At 37.2% G+C, this 22064-nt stretch overlaps 1 protein-coding gene across 1 annotated transcript in view; it reads right to left on the bottom strand.

The window, feature by feature from the left end:
* Positions 1-496: 496 nt before the first annotated feature.
* Positions 497-22064, bottom strand: part of TGFBR1 (transforming growth factor beta receptor 1) — a 32462-nt gene continuing 10894 nt past the window's right edge. Inside the window, exons 4-9 of the mRNA XM_032181009.1 lie at positions 20858-21088; positions 14210-14377; positions 13048-13204; positions 6571-6695; positions 5844-5974; positions 497-3559 (exon numbers count right to left, since the gene is read on the bottom strand). Coding sequence (XP_032036900.1) covers positions 3434-3559; positions 5844-5974; positions 6571-6695; positions 13048-13204; positions 14210-14377; positions 20858-21088 — 938 coding nt within the window. The 3' untranslated portion in view covers positions 497-3433. The remainder of the gene's footprint in view (positions 3560-5843; positions 5975-6570; positions 6696-13047; positions 13205-14209; positions 14378-20857; positions 21089-22064) is intronic.

Raw genomic sequence — 22064 nt, 5'->3', positions numbered from 1 at the left:
GAGAAACAACCCAGAAATCCAGCTTTTAAAGTTGGAAGGTCCCTGAAGAATTCCAGCATTCCAAAAGCAACTTTTCAGGCTTTTCAGCATCAGACCATTTCCAATGCTCCTTATTCTCCATGTCCTTATGCGTCCACTTAGCCATTGAGGCTTCAATGCTACTAATATATTGACTGAAATTGACTGAAATGATTAAACTTAAGTGAATGTTTAATGTACAATAAACATTTGTATCAATATTCATCAAAATGTTTTGGCATATACTTGAAATTATACAAAATTAGTATTTTGAATGCTAAAATATTTTGGTCCCCCTGGATTTCCAAGAGCAGATCTAGTGATATTACAATCTTAATTTAAAAAATACTTATGTGTACCTGTGTCCATATATATAAGATATGATCTTACACAGGTAACATTTAAAGTTACATAATATATACAGACACAGCCTTTGTAAAAGGTGTTCAGTTTATATAACGTAAAAAAAAAAAACACAACAAAACAAAACAAAAACACAGCTTGAAGTTGTGGTATCAGAACTGAGCACACGCAACTCTTATTCAGAGTTTTCCTGTTCTGCATTCCAATATGAATAACATGGTTGGTTGTTCAAAATGATGTTCATAAGGTCACATACTGCATCAAGTGTCCTTCCTGTGCTTTGTTTTTGCAAGCTTCTATTACAAAGTTAAAAATTAGAACACAGGAATTGCTAAGCAATTCGGGAGAATGAAGAATAGTAGGTGGTTAGATGAGTACAACTGACTGAATAATCTGCATGCCATTATGCTCTTTAGGTGCCACATATTCTAAGTGCTATAGAACTGCTCCTTACATTTTTGGAAACTAAACGTTATGGTGACAAGATTTTGTATGTGGTAATTACCACCTCTCTCCTCCCCAAATTAAGTTATCTGATGAATTAGATTGGAAACTCTCACACAATACCATTAAGATTATTACACAGATCAGAAGCATGCTGGTAGCTTGATGCTTCCGAAGTAGGAACTATACCATTTGTATCTAAATGTATTTAGTAAAGAACCAGGTAAAGAAAGGTATCACAAACTCAAATTTTAAAAAAATTAGTGTTTAAATAGGAAGCCTTCGAAATTAGTACAGAGCTAATAGTAAGTCCTCCTTCAATGCTGATCTGCTTTCTTTAAATATTTGTTTAGATATACAGAACTTGTTAGGGAAGCATACCAAGTAGGTAGAATGGGGTGTTTAGTTATTATAAACAGTCATAATTGGAAAACTCTGTGGTGCACAGCTGACTATTTGCATAGAAGCAGAGTTTATTTAAAATCCTCAGGTGAAGTCACTTTTGATTCAACTTTGCTTGATATAGGTCAGAAAGCACGACTGGGAGGTTAATGCCAAAAGACCTAAGTGTAGCAGTTGTACATACATTTAAACAATTGTTTTCTGCTAAGAACTTCCCTTTTATTTTTCTCCTGTTCTCCCAGATGAGTAAACTCATCCATAATGGTGGCTGAAGAAAGTATTTCACTGTTTGCAGTTCAACCTCTGTCGATTTGTAATTCCCACATCAATTAAGCTAGCTCCTCTCCATGCAAGAATTTGGAAATGCAAGAGTTAATGAAATGCTAACGCTAAACCTTGGCAAAATCTTTTGCTACCTACATAGCCTCTTTTTACTGCTGTAACTACTACATGTAACAGACAAAGGAATACAATCTCAACTGCGCTCCTTTTCGCAACCATCTTGCCGAATAAAAAGAGAATAGAATTAAGGTTTCCCTGTATGTGCTGCATACTGAGAAGGATATTGATGTGCTCTAGAGAGTAAGAACTTAACTGTTAGGTTGCATATTAATTACCAGGCATATTTACATACAGAAATCCTACCAGACATTAATGATACCAAAGGTCAGCCAGATTCTTCCTAATATTGCAATTCAAATGATATCCTGGAGACAGTATTTTTAAAGGTTTCCACATGGATTCTCCCATTCCCCTTCAGAAGTTACAAATTTGGGCAGAGAAAACAATTCAATTTCTAAAGAACTTTGTAAAAATCTTGTGATATCCTTACAATTTCAGGCAAAACTTGACTAAAGCCATGCATACTATTCTGTCTTCTTATGACGACACAAGCCATCACAAGCATTATTTCTGTAACTATGAAGATGACAGATGGAGCCCTCTGGTATTTGTATCCAGAGACCTTCAGCTCATCCCTTTCTGTGTATGTGGCACACACAAAAAGTATGTATATAGGATGTGTAAGCAACTTCTAACTTTCTTGTTCAAAAGCCCAAATAAGTTCTCCCCAGTTAAAGGTGCACTTAATCCTCATTTAATTGAATTAAAAGTTATTTTTTTTAGCCTAAAGACTGTAGAACTGCACAGCAAGCAGACTGTTCTTAATTAATTTAGAGGAGGAAAATCTCCCTTAAGAACACCTTAGTCCTCTTCCTACTTTTCTTAAGTAGATGGGTACTTCAAGCATTTTAAAAGTACCACTTGATAGAAAAAAAATCTTACATGTAATTATGACTTATGACTTGATAATTACAAAATAAGACAAGTGAATTATTAGCTTAAACAGTGACTAGCTTACATGGTTTCAAACTCCCACAGTGGTTTAAAGAGTCAGGTTTTGGTAAAATTAAAAGATATTCCACAAAACATATACTCACTGTAACGGGTGTGAATTAAATCTTAGGGAAAGGAACAGTTGAGTTTTTAACTTGTATTTTTGAAACCAAAAGTACCATAGGCTTTGTACACTCCTACTGTTTTGCATTAAAAGACTCAAAAGTAGCACTTACTGGTATAATACAATCTATTTTGAAGGCAATGTAGTGTTCTGAAAAAATGGAAAAAGTAACAGCAATCATGTATACAGTTGCATAAATTATGTTCCTCACAACCAAATGAGGTCAATTTGCAAGTCTAAGTAAAAGTCCAAAAGACATACAACCTTAATAGCTAGCAAAGTATACTCCAACGGTACATTCAAAATCTGAATCTAAGAACCATCATGGTGGTTCAGAATAGTCAATGTACCAGCCAGGAATAACATTGCTTAAAAAGCCATCAATGCACTCTAGAACAATATAGTGAACCAGTTCCATTTTAAAAGTGATCTCATATTTTTAGCACAGTTAACTAGAAGTTAAGACCAGCTATGAACTTTCCAAATAAAAAAAATACAGGTTAATAAAAATAAAACTAGACTACATGATGTTTTGTAAGTAACCTTGAGAAGAGGTTCATAGTGCACAGACAGGACCCAAAACAACTGTTTAGTTCACAAAAATCCTAGTAAGTGACGTTCCTATGAAGTATTAAAAGGCAGCAATATCCTTCTGTTCCCCCAATGAGGTAGAACAATTAATGTTCTTAACATGCCACTCCGGTGCAGATATGGATTTTTACAGTATTTTCGGTAGCAAATCCAGGATTACATCTTTATCCCCTCCTGTTGACTAAGCTGTGATAATGTTTTCTTAATGCGCAAAGCTGTTAGCCTAGCAGCTCCGTTGGCATACCAGCATTCCCGCATGATTTTCGCCATTACTCGTAATGCCTGCAAAGGAAAGACAAGTAATTACATGCAGTTCTGTTCCTATGTAATCTCTGTTCTGCCTTAGTCTCTTACTGTACATATTTCTGAAGTCTATTATATTACTAATACTAAAGCTGCATATTGTACATGTAGAAGAAAACTCAAATTCTTAAAGTTTTTTTTTCTGTAAATAAATCAATATAAGGAGAACACTAGTATGCTCTAGTGCAATTTTGGCTCACACAAAAATATTTTAATGAAGAATTAGTAGCTTTTCTGTGACAATTTTCTAAATTTTTGCATTAGGCAAAATATACTCATTTTTAAGTTCAGTTGAAAAGCAGTAGCAAAATAATATAAAACACTTGTTACTAGCACAGAAGTGGCACATAGCTGGGAATATACTCAATGATAAAGTGTTTTTCAAAGAGTTAATTGAATGTATAGCTATTCAGCACTTGTTATCACATATTCCTCAAATTGAAGCTCTAAAATACTCTGAAAACTTCTGGAGCCTTTTTATCCTTCTGATAGCCATTTTTTGAAATCCTTGAATGCTACTATCAAGTAATAATGCAAATAACAAAAATTAATGATGAAATAAATTAATAGGTACACATTCCAGATTACATACTGTATGACAAGGAACTGCTAAGTAAATGTATAGGGTTGGAACACCAGCATTTGAAGTGATTCTGCAAGTCTGTGGGTGTATATTGGTTCTCTCTCTTGCCCTATCTTTTCTCTTGCCCAGTCTTTTCTCTCAGGCCTTCATGTATGTATTGACTTCATACATTCCATAACCTGTTTCCATCTCCCATCTGAAGTATATCACATCTCATCAGTCTCTTACTCCTGCTTTAGCCTCCTGCAGATATTTTGCTATGCTCTGAACAAGAAAGTATCAATTCTAGTCCTAACTGGTTTCCTAGAGCAAGCACTATGACAAAAGTTGGCTGGAAAGGCAAGAGCTCACAGTTGTGCGTACTACCGCCTGCGCCCTGGTAAGCAGTGACTACCAGTGCAATAAACTCACTCTAGAATCAGGCACAAGCACATCTAGAGAGGGATGATCAGGAGCAGTTGCTATATGCATACCTCAGTTCTATGTCTCTGGCTTATGTTAGACTCAGCTTCCTAATAACTGTGCTTGTATTTCAGTAAGTACAAATTCTGAGACAGATGAACTGTTAAGGCCACTACAGTCTTGGATGAAAATTCTTAAGGGCACTTACTATTTTGGTCAGTCTAAATTCTGCAGGATATGCCTCTACCACAATGTGATAGGGAAAAGGCCCCTGAGTTAATTCCAAGGGGACCTGAGCATTCACGTGAGAATGGACAACACTGTTGAAGATACCATTTGTATTCCAATAAGCAGTACTACTACTGGGCTGGCAGAGCCAACCTGAAACCAGCAAGCTTTTGAAAAAGGTAACTAGCCAGCCTAGTTATAAATGAACTGGCACAGACCTAATAAGAAGCTACACTTTTCCTGATTCATGTCTTCATTACTCTGGCTGTGGGTTTACCCTTATAGGCAGCTAACTCCCATATAGCTGCTTGTTCACTCCCCCCACAGTGGGATGAGGAAAGAAAATGAGAAGGGCAAAATCAAGAAAACTTGTCGGTTGAAATAAACACAGTTCAATACAGGGAAAAAAAATGATACAAAAGCAACTGCTCACCACCAGCTGACCAGTCCCTAACTAGCCCCTGAGCAATAGCAGCCCCTGGAAAACTGTCCCCCTGCTCAGAGTTTCATTGCTGAGCATGACATTAAGTGTCATGGATGTATTCCCTCCTGATCTCTTGTCCACCCCCAACCTATGTGCTGCGGGGACAGGGTGAGAAATGGATAAGGCTTTGATGCTGTGTAAGCACTATTCAGCAACAGCTGAAGCATCAGTGTGCTATCAACAGTTTTGGTCAAAAAACATAGCACTATACAGGCTGCTATGAATAAGATTAACTTTGTCCCAGCCAGATACAGTACGACCCACTGTTACACAATTTATTTAAAATGACACTTCCTGGATAATATAACTCATACTGGCTTTTATTTATATTAGCTTCATAAGAAGGGATCCTAGAACATAAACTATATTTATAATTGTGGGACTTTATTAAATATTTATATATAACCAAAGTTCAACAACATTTGATAAAGCCACAACCGTTAGAAAGAAATTATGTTTACAGAGGCAACCCTTCTCCCTTTAACAACAAGCACAATTTTTAAGCCACTAAAATCAATAAAAGCTCCAGCGACCACTAAAACAGCTTTAGAAAGGTTAGCCAATACCTCGCAGCTCTGCCATCTGTTTGGAATATTGGGCCTTAACTTCTGCTCACAAACAACTTTCCTCATTTCTTCAACAGAAGGATCTGAAGGAACTAGGTCATAGTATGGCAACTGGTAATCTTCATGGATTCCTGTAAAAGGTTGAAAATAAAGTTATTTTATTTAACGCTAAATTACATATTCTTTACTTCTAACTTATGTGCTTCTTATCAGGACCCACTATTTTCTTTTTCTGCTTTTATTTTTGAAAGTTAATTACAATGACTGACAGAATTAAAAAAAGAATCCGTAAACATTTCTCTTTAATTTGTAAGCTTATATATTTGGAAAAGATGAAAGCTATGTCACATGATATGCTTTCAAGAAGTGTCTTTAGTATATGATTAATAACGGTGTTTTATTTAAAATAAGCTATGTACATTATCTGAACACATTACGTCTTATGTGTTTGTCCCTTGCTCTCAAGGGCATTTAACTTAACCCCTTTCTCCTCCTTTTGTGAAAGTTTTCAGAGAAAAAAATAATACAGACAGGAATATTTCCTATTTTCTTTGATTGGTATTTTTCATTATTTTACACAAGGGTGGAATAACCAGTCATCATTTACAAGATTAATGATCATAAAATCTGAGAGGCACTGCACTGTTTTTAGAGAAAATTTTCTCAAACTTATGCAGGTTCTGTAAGTTACTTATAATTCTGTCCAATTTTATAGATTGCCACATACCACCGATTGAACATCGCCGAGCTATTTCCCAAAACACTAATCCCATTGCATAGATGTCTGCTCGTTTGAATGACTCAAAATGTTTCATATTTATGGAATCATCTAAAACTTCAGGTGCCATGTACCTGTTTGCAATAAAAGAATAGAAAACATTTAATTTCAAGAATACTTACTACAGAAGTTCAGTATTACCATTCAACTCATAAACATTTATGTGGAAAACGAGACAAATTCAGAGAAATAATGCACTTTACAAAGACTAGGATATTCAAAGCTTTTCTGCTCTTGGCCTACACATTTCCAAAAATCAATGAAGTGTTCAGATAAACAACTGTAAGATGTAATGTAGTCTTCAACAGGACTTGCAGAATAGTTATGTCTGATCATTAACAATAAATGCTTCACTATTTAGAACACAGTATGTAAAGAAAAATGAGTGTTAATTTAAGAGCAAGGGAATGGAGCATAGAGGACTTGGAAAATTCTGAGCTTTCAAAAAAGATGGACAAAAAAAAAAAAGAAAGTAGTGATAGAATTCCCACATAAAAAATACATGGGCTGCAGTTCACAGGAAAGATAGATGTTCTTTGTATAGCAGAGAGCAGAACAACATGAAAATGGATTTTTGGATATAAACACTTCCGAGGCACAGGGGAAAGGACCTGCAGGAGATAATACTAACTTGTAAGGGTATGTGGAAGATGAGAACATCTGCCTCATTAAGGTTTTCCAACCAGAGACCTTTCAGAACAAAGGACATAAATAAACAGAAGGCAATATGCAAAGAAATAATGGAGAATAAGTAAAAGGTGAAATGGTAAACAAAAAGAAACAAACTTGGTAGACACAGGGTAACAAAGAAAAACAAGACCAAAAGTCTCCAGTCACTAATTGATGGGCTATTAAGAAAGTCCAGGCATAGCTCTGGAAAAGGCCAGTCTAGACTCTATAGCTGGGAAACAAGAGGAACATGAGGATTGTGGATATTCAAGGTGTAATGTGGGATTATGCAAAATTTATCAAGGAATGTTTAAGAGAATGGAATCCAGGAGGAACAAAACTGGGTGAAAAAAAGCCTAACAAAGGGGTCAGGCGCATATAAACAGTTGTTAGCCTGCTCTTCTGTACCTGCTCATTAGTGTATTCTATCCTCTTATTAACGTCCCCTCCCACCCCCCCTTTTTTTAAAAAAAACTATTATTCTATGCAATATCTCACTCACCATGCCACCTGCATGTGTGCTCTAAAGACTACATGCCACCAGTTAGAGACAGGCATGATTCAGGGCCAGCAACTGGAACCAGACCAGGAATGAAGCTGCCACTGGGCCTAGGGAACCATCAACGGGAGAGTAATGTCTCAGCAGCAGCAGCAGCTGGAGGAGGAACTAACGATCCTAGGAGTGCATATCCAAAGGTCTTAGGAGCAGATCTAGAGTGTCATCTACTATGGGAGGACCACTGTGAATGAATTATGAGCCAGAAACTCAACTGCATTTAGACAGTGGGTGAAGGCATCTTTGGGACTGTGTTGCCAGCAATGCAGCAAGTGGTAGTCGTCTTACTGCCAGTGGCAGTCACTGGAACAAATGAAGATCTCTGCTTCAGCCACTGGAGTAGGACCACAGGTCACAGGGCCCACAGTCACATGCTCACAGGAACCAGCTACTGGGGGACTGGAGTGAGAGAAACAGAGTAAGGAGGGTCCTCAGTGCCAAAGACTGGAGCTAGAATCACAGGTCATGAAGCCTCTGTGCCTGGATGCCAGCTGCAGGGGAGGGTTGAAGGATTGTTTTCTCTAAACCTGGTGTACATGTGTGGTACATGTGCTAGCAAACTTCAAGCTGGACTATCCAGCACGTAGGAGACCCAGCATCCAGGCAGGACTGTTAAGACATGTGGCTTGTGCTGGTATTCAAGGAAAAACACAAGTACAGGGATGCTTGTGAGATGACTGGACAAACACATGCAACTGTTTGCTGGCATGCACTAATCCTGTCTATCTGGTTAGTAGGAGACCACTGGAGCCAATCAGAAGGCTTTAGAGAAAAGGGGTTGTACTAATATTTTAGAGACCAATAAGCATGTGTGCTTACTTATGAGGCTATAGAAGGATGTGGGCACACGTTTTCACTAGTAAAGTTCAATCCTGATTAGCTAAAGAGAAGGCAGGAGAGTTGACCGCTGCAAGTTCTGACTGTTTTATACAGGTGTTGTGAACAGCACACAGCAATCTGCACAGCCAGCTGAGTCAGGGCTCTAGGAGTCTGTTAGACATGTTCAGCTTCGCTATGCCTTGAGCCTCAACTGAGAAAGCAGCACCCACATCCACAGGCCAGAGATGGGCAGGGTCCCAGGCCTTTGGGCACACACTAAGCGGACCCAGGCAGGAAGAATCTCCAGTTCCTGGAGTCTACTGGAGGTAGCAGCCACTTAAAACATCCCCCTAACAAGTTGAAGCCCTGAACACATACGGCATCTAGTTAAAAAAGGCAGCACTGTTACGTGTTCCTTGGAAACAAAGGCTTCCCTACCTTGCGGTAACTGATTCTTCATAATACAATCAGTATGTCCTGTCATCAACCAACACACATTTCTTGAACATGTCAGGCTTTTTTTTTTTCTTGAATAGTAAATCCAATTCAGGTTACATGCTCTAACAACTGTGCTGAGTTGACCTTCAACACTCCCTACAACAGAAAATCTATTGTAGCCTTTCGATTGAGAGAGACTGAAAACTAGTCATGATATCCAAACGAATTAAGTACTATGTCAGTGCAGAACTCACTGAGTTAGTGACAGCAGCACGTCCACAGACTGCTAGAAAGAACGCGAATAGTATTTATCAGTCAGAAGTTGCAATATCGCTTTCTCAATCTTGTATAGCTCTTGCAGCTAAATCCAATATGTAACATCTAGCAGACTCTAGTGTGTTTTTCCACATCATTGCCTTGTCAATCTCAACCTGGTGTATTACTGAAGAAGGTAAACAAATGACACCAGGGCTCTGGAAAACACCACCATTAATTGGCAAAAAAGCAACAAGCATAGATTACAGTAGTGGAATACAGTATCAGCCAACAGATCAATCTCTGAAACTATCATAGAAGCTTGTGCACAATTTTATCCAATCAATGTAGTACAACAAAGTCCTGAATACTACTGAAAAGTCTTACTAGAACTGTTTTTTCCTCCTTTCTAGCTCCAGGCAGCATACAAGACTGACTGCTTAGAATAAACATCATGGTATCTTCAGGAATAAAGAGTCAGCTTATTGTCTCAGCATCACTGCATCCTATGAAAGTGACATACAAAGAAGCAAGGGCTATCAACTAGAGAGCAAATACTCGTTAGAATAGTCCAGAATTTCAGTAAGGATTGCTGACGAGAGAATTCTCCTAAGCACTGTATAGGCATATGAATTGCCCACATGTGATAACAACACAAGCTGAGGAGGACAATTGCCTGAAGAAGTACATATGGTTTACCTTGACAGTATTTACTGAAAGAAAGGCAGTCTTAATGTGTCAGTCTTTGACATGGACAAGACTGAAACTATTCTAGGCCACCTGTATCAAAAACTTTTTAATCAAGAAGCATGCAAAATGGTTGTGTGTGTTTTCCTTATCTCAGCGAGGACTTTGCACACATATATTGGAATTTGTTCTTATGCTACTTCATGTACTTGACAATATAGTGATCAGCTTTAGGTCTAGAAGAAAGAATCTCTCATCCATCTCAAGATCACACAGGGACAAGAAGAGCAATGGAGCCAGAAGCAGAAGGGAAAAAGCATAAGCCAAAAACCCCAATCATGCTGCAAGTCTGTAAGTCATAATTGCTTATATAAACAGTAAAAGGAGACTGTCTACATTTCTGTAAGTCATCCTAAGCACAACGGTTTTATCAGAAAAAAATAAAAGAGGCCTGACTGTAGTAATGAAGCTGAATTCAAATGCTCAAAAGAGAGGGAGAAAAAAAAAAAAAAACAAAACAACAAACGAGCAAACAAAACAACGGCAACCAACCATCCAAAAAAAACGCCAACCACCTCCCTCCCCAAAATGTGCCTTCCACTGAATTTATAGGCAAACTGACTTTGCATGACCTTCCACCAATGCAATTAAGATTGGTTTTGGCTTCACTAGCAACTCAAAATGGTGACTACCTAAGATTACTGCTGGAGGCAAAAGACAAGTAGATCACCTAGCTAGTGTTTCTAGCATTTCATGGGTATTAGACAAAACTGAGAAAAATGCATTTCCTTGTCAACTTTCATATTGTAAACGCACTTTTCACTGACACAGTATTTCAGGTTCTGAAGAGAACTATTCTACACAGACTAATTTTGACCTTCTGAACAAGGTCTGCAGGTCAACATCCTCCAAGAATGGAATGGTTGGTCTACAAAGGAGTTTACAAACAATGCTGAGCATAGCCTCGCCAAGCTTTGGGAGCCTGCTGGTTTTCCTCTTGTCACACTCAGTCTGACAGCTCTGTATTCATTTCCACAAATTCTATGAAAGCTTACAGGGAGTGGAATAGGACCCCAAAACATGTTGAACATGACATTTCTCTTCACCACACCTGTTCTCAAGCACAGCTAGAATTCCACTCATGCTGGGGTTAGGTAAACTGCAGAAGATCGCCCATGCTAAGGTGTAATTTACAACTGAACTGTTTCTCCAGATAAAACACAGCCAGTTTCAACTACCAGAAGTAACAGCTGGGTTACACTTGTTTAAAAGGGAGGGTGGGATTTTATTTCCTCCTCAGTTTAAAGCTCACATTCCCTGCTTTATGCTATACTGCAAAAAGCACACATTTCACATCCCCTGATGAAGCTAAGTCTCTAAGCAGAAATAAAGATTCGTTCAGCCAGAGAGAAGAATCAGTCCAATCAGTAGCTAGAGCACTCACCTGAAAATGAGTCTTGCTTGCTCCCTAGACCATGTTTTACTGTAGACAATCACTGGAAAAACATGAGCTTAGTCAAGCCTCTCTGAACCTGCATACAGAGCTTCCATGCGCAGAAGAGATACCAACAGTGGTACCCATCAATGGGAACAAAATTGTCATTGAACAGATAAAAGCTGAGCTTCATTATGGAAAAATAAGCAAAGATGCAGAGTTACTTACCTAAGAATACACAAGAGGGAGGAAGAAGGAACCAGCCTTTTATGAGAATGAACAATTTTCAGAGAAGTAAAAGTGACTAATGTCTGAAGTGGGCAGTGGACTTAGTCCTGCTGCTGCCCACTGCAGTAAGAGAGTTGGTACACCTTCACCCTTGTGAAGAAGCATGAGGCAATGATTAGTGGAGACTTGAGAAGGAATAATGCCCAGTATTTTCTCATCTAGTAAAAATTCGTAAGTCTCATCTGTTTGTGTAGTTTTTAAAAAGTGGGTAACAGAAGAAGAATAGCAGAACTTTAGAACAAAGTAATCTCAGCAATATAATTGTCAGTAAAACAATTTTCAATACAAATGCAAAAAGCCTTGTTTACTAAACCCCATTTTTCTCCCCCAAAAGCCACAACTAAAGCTATACCCTAGTTCATTGTAACATCCCATTCACACATACACATGTGCAGTATCACTCACTAAAGAGATGTCAAAAGAAAGAAAAACATTTTTGAATGTGAGGATTGGAAAACAGGCAACATTAACACAGGATTTTCTCCAATGCAGTTAGGCTATATGCAAAAGTTAATCTTGCACAATCCTGGACCACAGGACTTCCACACATTTCTCAGCAACAGAAATTTTAGTACAAGTAGGATCACCGACTAAACACAGAAGCTATAAAGAAGTGCTATGAACCAGCTCTCAGAAGTTCTTCTGAGAATGAGAAAAATTCTTATTTCCAAATTCAGAGGTAGGCCTTTAAAATAAAAGGGAGCATCCTCACTCACCCATTGATAACTATTTATGCAGTAGATGACAGACAACTACCTTTTTAAGCTCTAAAGAATATATTTCCACAAAAGCCCACATTTGCAACTCTGCGCTTTGTTCTATCACATAGGCTTCAAACTAAACAAACAAAAAACCCAGCTTTTTACTTTCACTGTCAATATCCTGTCTTACGTCACCAGACTGTGCTGCAGGCAATAATTCCATGCAACAAAGCAGAAAGAATAAGATACAGCAAGTGAAGTCTCTACAATCACTATTCATGAAGTCTCCTAGTTGTTTTTAACATACATTTCTGCCCTACTACGATTTGCACATTTTTGACATTTTTCAAATTCCACTAATAAAGCCCAGTGTTCAGCATGCGCTTTCAGTACAGTCTAACCAAATCACTAGCTGGAAGAAAGGGCCACAGAACTGTACCTGCCACTATTGACATTTTTTCCTAATTATATTTGTAGCTAGAAAAATCCTCTAAATGAAAAAAAAAAAAAAAAAAAAAAAAGAAAGCAAAGCATTTCATTCTAAAAATCACCTAATACATCATACTAATGATTTTTACCTTTTTGTTCCTACTCTGTGGTTGGGGGCAATATCAATTGTGTCTGTAGCTGAATCATGCCTAACTGCCAATCCTAGGTCTGCAATGCAGCATGTTCCATTCTTTTTTACCAATATGTTTTTTGATTTCAAATCTCTGTGGGCAATCGCTGGTTTGCCTGTGAAGGAAAAAAAAAATAGTAATAACACATCCGTAAAAAGACAATAGCTGGTATTGCGAATCTGATGCAGACTGAGGTTAAGGAATCCCTTCCCGTTCCACCACTTTGGGCTCATCAAGGTAACTCTTGAAATCATTCATTGTGGAATAGCTGGTTACCCAGAAAAGTGTCTTGTTCCATGTATGTACTACTTGCTGGCAAATACGAATACTACTTGCTGGCAAAATACTTTTACTATCTCTGGAAATAGACCCATAATGTTGTCACAAATCAAAGTTAGGGAGATATGACAGGCAGTATAGATGTTTTGTATGAATGATTATTGCGTCATCGTGACCTGGATATACCACAGAAAGGAAGATAAAAAACCCAAACCCCCAGAATCCCTCAGCAGATCATCAGATATGCAGTTACAAAATATGTCAACACTACTAGAAACGTTATATACTTTTTAACTGTAGGGGAGTTTATGACTGTTTTGTTTTCAAGCTTTGGAAGAAAAGCAAAAAGTGTTCTGCTTTAATAACAGAAGAGCAACCATTTTAGCATGTAAAAGAATGGGGCTGGGGGTGAGGGTTGAGGGAAAGGGCATGGCAATTGAGGAGAAAGGGAGAAGCCTACTAGTATAAATCATATATTTTTGGAAGTTTACCGTGCGTTTGTTTAGTAGTGGAAGAAAACTTATTTTCATATTGTCCTCAGAAGAAACTGATACTGAAACAGTATCAGTCTATATTATATTAAGAACTTGTATGAGTTCATATGTTATCACAGACTGACATTTTTCAATTCACTCAGCTCCTCAAAAGATTAACCTCGTTATCAGTGCTGTGTTCAGATGCCTTCTCATCACAAAAACGAGCAGCTGTGTGCAAAGCAGCTACACCCTAAAAGAGTTTTATGTTCTAATTAAGAAGAGAATTACAGTAGAAAAACATGTATGTGCTATTTAAAAAAAATCTAGTATTATCCACTGGACAAACTGAACAATTGTAAGATTACCTTGTGTGCCCACAATTTCCATGTGAAGATGAGCAAGGCCACTGGCAGTGGATAAAGCTAGTTTTATCATTCCTTCCACAGTTACTGTATACCTGTTCAGGTAATCAAAGAGCGACCCATGTTCATGATAGTCTGACACCAACCACAGCTGAGTCCACGTACCATTGTCTGCAAAACAACATTGGCATGAATACAGCATACCCCATATATACCAGTTTTATACAATGCTTACAAGTTACAGACTCTTTTGCAACCTCAGCCAATTGGACTTTAAGTCTTTACTTCTGTCTCTTTAACACTTAAATGCCACCGTAAGGGCTGGGCCTACCAATGTGCAATCTGAACAGTTTAGGGAATATTCTTTTATTTAAACTAAAAGACAAACCGCGGAAAGCTAACGCCACTATTGTTCATAGGTGACATTTTTGGTGAATAGTTATTCAGGTTATTTAGTCAGGCCCTGCCTTCCCCTAACTCTTCTGCTTGGGGAACAATGCTGAATACATAATGCAAAACTAACACCACCAGTATCTGAGCTGTGAGCCTGACAGGTTGTAATACATTTACAAATATCTGAAGACATACAAGTGAGATGCAACAGCTAAATTGTTCAAATTATTAAAACAATTGACACAAAATATCTTGAAGTTGAGGCTACTGGAAGATACAACATAAAAATACAAACAAACAAAACAATCAGAAAACCTAATAAAAGCAACTCCAATGGTAGATCCAACAAGTGTTTTTACAGCTACTTTGTAGAAAAGCCTTGAATCTCTTTCTATGGGATAACTATTCTTTAACAATTTCTGTTGGACTTTCTATCCTGGATTATACAGCCATTCTCTAATAACAAGTGAGAAAACAGCATAAGCTAAATATATAAAGAACTAAATCTGAAGAATAGGAAGAAGTGAATTCAGAAATTAGTTCCTATCATAAACATACTGATGAGCAAACTGGAAAGTCTAGTTTCCAGATTGAAGGGTCTTATATTTCTTTTCCTTTTCCTTCAATCCCCTCATAAGTACATGTAGCTCAGAAACATCACATAGGCACACAACGATCTACAGATCAAGAAATGCTGTATTTACTCAAGCACCTGTGGCTGGCAGGGAAGACTTTAAAGAATCTCTTCTACTTGAACATTTGTATGGAGGCTAGAGTTACCATTAAAGAAAAAAGTAATAAAAAAGTAGTAATAAGAATCAGCAGAACACTTCAGAGTAGGAAAATAGGAGTCTAATCTACATTCAACCAATTCTTACAATAGAAAGAATACTGACTCTCTACATTCACAGCTCAGTCCCAACTAGGTTTCGTTTAAACAGAAGAAAGAAAGCAGACAAATGCCCTGACTGTAAAAGACTGTTGGAAAGCTGCTACTGCAGTGGGAAGACTCTTAAAACATATCCACAGAAGCAATTCCTGGGCTTTGTTTTTTAAAAAGCAAAAAAAGGGAAAGCATTTTTTTTTTCTTTTTAAAGTCTTCACCAACATTTAAGTTAGGACGGCTTCATCTTTCACTATTTCGCATAGACAAGCAAATGAACTGGTAGAATTCAGTACACTATTAAATGTCACTTTTTCCACCAGAGAAAATATGGTCTCTGAAAAGTCAGTTCAACAGCTGTAGCTTCACTGAACCAGTTTTACAGAACCATTAGAAAAGGTATGTGTTTATAGGCACATAAAAGGCTCTCTAAAATACATTATTCAAAGAGTTCCGAAAGCTATAGAGTTGAAAATGAAATAAGTTAATTCATTCAGAAGTCAGAACATTCTCTTCACTACTTTTATGCCAATGTTTCATCAGTTATATCCCCACACTGCTAACTTCTCTATTTATTGTTGTTTAGTTTTAACACACAATGAGAAGCCCCATTCATATGAAACATGAGAAGTCAAATACAGGATCAAACAACAGGTATGCGTATAATGTTAAAATCCCAAGCACCGTTTCAGGCAGAAATACCTAAACACTATTTTAAGCTGTGAACTGACCTATGCCATTTAAATAGATCTTTCAAAGACACTAGATTTATAGACCACTCTATTTTCTTATGTACAACTTTATTATTTACCTTCAAGTTTTAATATTTATTTTGTTTTTATCTTTTTTTTTTCCCCAAAGAAGAAAAAATAAAGCTTGGATCACTACCCTTTCCAAAAGATGACTATTTTTTGCATTATGTATTGTTTGTTGATACCAAACAAGAATTTAAACAAGCCATGGTCTTACATCCAAGCTTACACAAATATTATTTACAGACAAGCTGAAATGCAGCAATAATTACATCACTGTTCAGCTACTAGATGGAACCTACTACAATATCTCCACCTTACTAAATTTGACCAAATATACACGTATTTATTCAGTGATATAAGCAGAACCCAAGCTATGAACTTAAAGCCTTCTTATACTGTTGATAGTGTGGTTAATTACTAGTGACTTGAATATTTTGGCTTCGCAGTAAACAGCATCTGCCGTGAAGTTTTCAACCACTGCATTTGAATCATCAGGTATGAAAAAGTAATTATACACAGTTATAATTATATACAGTAGAACAACTTTCCAAGACAAGGTAATCTAATATAGCTAACACAGTTTAATCAAGAGTCTCATGCAATTTCAAAATGTTCAAAAAATATTACAAGAAACTAGGTATCTTCAAAAAAACCCAACCAATTTAAAAGTGCTTAATTATGGTTATTTAATCCATCTGTGATAAACCTTCTGAAAATATTTTCAGACCATCAAAATAACTCTAAAGCAAGAAGTTTATTTCTCTCTTCAGAATTTTCTTATTTTGTTAGACTTGTGAAACATTCAGATTTATCGTTAGAGCACTGGTTACAGGATGTGAAAAAACATTAATGAATTCCAAGCAACGTTCATTTTAGACAAGCTCCCTCTGGAGAGCAGAATTCATTACAATTACCTTAGCAAATCTATGTAATGAAGTTTCAACTAAAATTGAATTCACTTAGGTGAAAAAAGCGTTTTTCACATCATTACTAAATTATTTTTAAAGTTGTTACTCTTACAACAAGAATTTGGACACGGGTATGCTCGTCTTAAAGCTAAACACTAGGTTTTGAAGTCCGACAGTATTTGGTAATTTTGAACCTGAGATTTATGCTCCAAATTGAATATTTAAATGAAGCTTAAAGTTTAAAAACTGCCTAATTGCATATTTCTCTAGTATCACATAGTAAAATGTATCCTACTCTGTACTTTGAAACTAACCTTTCTTGGCATGCAGATAATTTAAGGAAAAAAAATGAGGAAAATTAATAGTGGTAAGATCAGTTACAGTGGAATCCTTAACTGTAAGACTCCTAGAAATGAGATATTCAGGCAGTAGCTGGGATAAGACCATTGGAGCTGGAAGAGGACTTCAGCTCTTTCTTTTTTTAAAAAAAATGTAAAAGCTTGATTATCATATAGATAATCATCTGATTAAATTAATGTAAAACACTTGAGTTATGTCGATTAGCAAGACCTTCCTGTCGAATGCCTTCTTCTCAGGCTAATATCACAGCTCAAAAAGAATAAACACAAACATTACTTCTCTCAAGAGGAAGCAATTCCTCTGCAATATATTGCCTAACATTCTTAGGGATCTACTTAACATATAAGGTAGTCTGACTGAACAAGGGGGAAGGAACAGAAAAGTCATATTATCTTAGCACATAATGTTACGTAAAAGAATACAGTATAAGATTTCACCTTACTCAAAATGTGACTATAGAGTTATGGTTACAGACAGTTGAACCCAGGGAAGTAATTAGTACCGTGAACAGAGGTTGCTGCCATTGCTTGTAAAATACTGTAGGTACTTAACACACTTTAGCATTGGGTATCAAGCAAAAAATACCCAAGCCCCAAACTACCTGCTTAGGTAGTTCAAAAGAAGGCAACACATGCCCCAGAAAGCAATTTCTCTGACCTGGCAGTATTTGAAAGTTAGCACATAACTCCTGGCTAAGTAAAGAGCTAACCAGAACATAAATGTTCTAGCCAGACAGAATGAGACTGCAGACAAAAACATTTATTGCTTCTCAGCCTTCAAGTTGGCTTAACAGCAGCACATATTTCCCAGTAAATCTTCAGACGGGAAAGTAGGTAATAGGACCAGGTCCTGCAGCCTTCTGAACAAATGTAGGAAAACAGGGAGAGGAACATTATGGCACATGGAATACCTAAACAGTGTAAAATGAGGAGTGATGGTCGATGAATTGGTGGTCAAACTGACTCAACCGTCTAAGCTGAATTCCACTGATTTAGCTGATGTGTGCTTGTATAGATTACAATTTTACAGATACAATTGTCAGCCAAAGATTTCCCAAAAGTTGTGAAAAATACATTTGGTGTTAAGATGAGAGACCTTATTTATGCTTTTATTAGCAGAGAAAATTGCAGCATAAAACTGGCCAACTTTTATACCACTACATGCAATGAAAGAGGAACAAGTCTTCAGCACTCATAATGGACACAGGAAAACCTACTCCTGAGAAATTAATCTCAATGCATTACTGAAACTTTTAGCAAGCTATAAACTGGTATTGCACAAGGAATTCCCTGTACTGCTGTATCTTTTTAGTTACCTTTGCAAGGTAACTAACACATCATCAGGTTCCTGGAGAATGACTTCATGTGTTCCAGCTAGGCTGTACTAACTCCCAAATGCATTCAACATTTCTCCTGCCCTATGGGGAAATGGATGCAAATCCTTCACAGCTATTACCACTGCAAAGTAGTGTTTCATCTTGCTTCTGGCACCTAGTAAGCACTTAGCAGGAAACACTAGCATCTATAACGAAAGACCATTAATGGGCATTTTTAAGCCTACTGTCTCTCTGAAGTTATAACGTGATACACTCGTTCCTTTTAAAGTATGATGATAGCATACCTGGGAAACTGAAAGAACTGCCTCCTTAATGGTCCCTATGTGCTACCCCATTTAATGGTACACAGGGGGCTCCAACTATTCGAAAGTACAGTTGACATATTAACCTCCTTTTGATATTCAGGACTTCTGAATCCTTAATCTAGGGAAATAATGGTGTGTACAGATTTCCTTGCTATGAGGATGTAGAAGGCTATCCTGAGAATTCTGCATTGGTAGGTGAAATAAACCAGCAGTAAGCTCCTGTGAAAAAAGCTTTTCCCACTTGATTAGACAGTAACACCATTGGAGAAATAGACAGAGTAAAAAGTTACAGCATTTTCAAAACATGTCTTCATCCTTTTCTTGTAAACTGATTACAAACTAGTTCTCAAGAGAACAAGAGAGCCTTGTCTGAAAGCCACAAAGCCTCAAATAACAACATGAGCTTTTAACAAAGGATTTCTTCCTCAATTTAAGTCCAGCATATTAACAACAGAAACAAACAAACAAAAAAAACAGTTTTTTACATCACATTATAGTGTACTGCAGGGAACCAAGAGATGTTCAAGTTAAATGGAAATCCACTGTACTGCATCTCGAACCTGAGCCAGCAATTACAGTATTATTTCAGGAGCCCACCAGTTTAGGGTAACTTCCTCATACCCCCTGTGCACAGCAGTCAAGTGTAGTTTTGGGACAAACTATGGGTTTGAGGCAAAATGGGAGACTGCTATGCTTAACTACAGACTGATTTTCTTGAAAGTTACAGCTAAGATAGTGTGATATATCCATGGCACTTCTAACTGAAATAGTGCTCGTAACTTCTGCAGAGGGGTGTTTTCATTAGCATCTTTAATACAACGAATGTATTCATTTAAGGTGCAGATTCCAGATATTTCAGTAGGTCCATCACAACAAACTCTTGCTTTCACGCCTGTTCTTACTGTCACATCTAAAGTTGTGTTGGATATTAAGACTAAGTTTCTAATGGTAAGCATACTACACGGCTGGAACAAGTTGCTTAGTATGCTGTGGATATCCAAGCTCTTGGAGACAAACATGTTAAACATGTTAGGAACAATTTAACTGTAGCTAACTGTTCCTTAGAGAAGGGGAGTGTTTCACGCAAACTTTTGGGTTCTGTTCCAATTCAACATGTTCATAGAGAAATAGACACTTGAAATCGGTCTACTGATAATTAAAGAGAATTCTACTTGTATACTCCAACAACAGGAGATCGGTACAGGTTTTTAATACTAGGAACAAACTATTAATCGCTTTTTTACAGCTTCTTTTCTAATTGAACTGCGAAATGTAAAACTTCTCATATCTCAGACAGAAAAATGAATTCTCTACCTCCTTCATTATATTAGGATTACCAGATTAGACGTTATTTCTCTTGGTCCCACATGTCTATCTTGTTAGGCTATTTGGAAAGTAAAGGTATTCAGCAAACTTGCAGGCTGATTGGGTAATGCAGCTACTTTTTGATATCAAGTTCAGTTAACATTTTAACTTGTTTGTGGAAATTACACCTCATTAAATAATCTTTTTGAATTATAGTTATTTAAAAGATTTAAACATGTTTTCCAGAAAAAAGTACTTTTTTAATTAAACCCGATGAAACACCAGATGTTCAAATATTATTATTTTTTTCCTGTTCTTAACTGGGTGTTTGCAAAATAGATTTTAAAATTACCGTCTTTTCTGACGCAGAATACAAAAAGCAAAATTAATTCACAGTATTACTAACCTTTATTGTCTGCAGCTATAAATCCAAGAATGTTTTCATGTCGTAGCATAACTGTTTGATAAATTTCTGCCTCTCGAAACCATGAACGTTCTTCTCTTGAAGAAAAGATCTTCACAGCAACTTCTTCTCCTCTCCATTTCCCTCGCCATACTTCTCCAAAGCGACCCTTACCAATGCTTTCTTGAAGTACTATAGTTCTTGCAATTGTTCTTTGCACAAGTAAAGGTAAACCTGAAAAGAAGATTTAATATTAACCTTAAACAAAGTAAGCACTTCGGATCTATTTTCCATTAAGATGTTTCTCTTAGAATGCACACTCATAAGATTTTGACAACTTGTTGGAGACTGGTAATAAGTACATCGGTAAGATGCCGTCTGCAGTTTTAAACGCCAACAATACAAATACTGAAATATATTATGCTACAAACTGCCTCTACAGCCTTTTAAAGTAACATACGAATTTCCTTTCTGTTTAAACTTGGGGGGGGGGGGGGGGGGGGGGGGGGGGGGGGAGGGGGGCAGGGGGAAAGGAGGAAGGGGACAAGCCCACAAAAATTAACTAAACATAAGAAACAAACCATGGAACAATCAGATTAAGTTTTTTTGTTGTTGTTAAAGATCATAACTCTCTTGACAAAGCAGTTCAAGAGCACCTTTTATACTAATCCAATTTCTTGACTTCTTGCTAGGTGAGACTTGGTCCATTTCTAAGACAAAGTTAAACCATGCTTATCAGCAACACTGTCAAACATTCATGCTGATACCCAAGTACATGAGCAGCCTGTTAGTACTCTCAAGCCCCTGTAATATAGGAAAACATCCTTTTAACACTATCTTCCTGTTTCACAGGCCACACTTGTGTACTTCACTAGCATTATACATGAGAAAAACGCTCACATTCATGCAGGTTTTACAGCTCCAGAACATCTACATGCATTCAAATCACAGCACCTTGTAACATGCTTCCATAAACTTACACAACAAACAAGAAGCACTGGTATCCCCCAAGGGTAGGTTTTTGTTGTAACTAAAAGGCTTGTTGAATTCTGCAGTGATACTACATTACAGGGTGAATGTAATTATCTGCTCACAATAAGGTCTTTTGATATTGTATTATTTCACTTAAACACTTGAAAATCTATTGCTCTGTAATCGCTGTTCCAACAGCTGATAGAACATCTGCATTTCCTTAAGCTGCAGAAAATGT

The sequence above is a fragment of the Aythya fuligula genome, chromosome 2 (assembly GCF_009819795.1).
Source record: "Aythya fuligula isolate bAytFul2 chromosome 2, bAytFul2.pri, whole genome shotgun sequence".
In the NCBI taxonomy this organism is placed as follows: domain Eukaryota; kingdom Metazoa; phylum Chordata; class Aves; order Anseriformes; family Anatidae; genus Aythya; species Aythya fuligula.
Note: the sequence above shows the minus strand (reverse complement) of the source record. Positions and strands in the feature narration are given on the sequence as shown.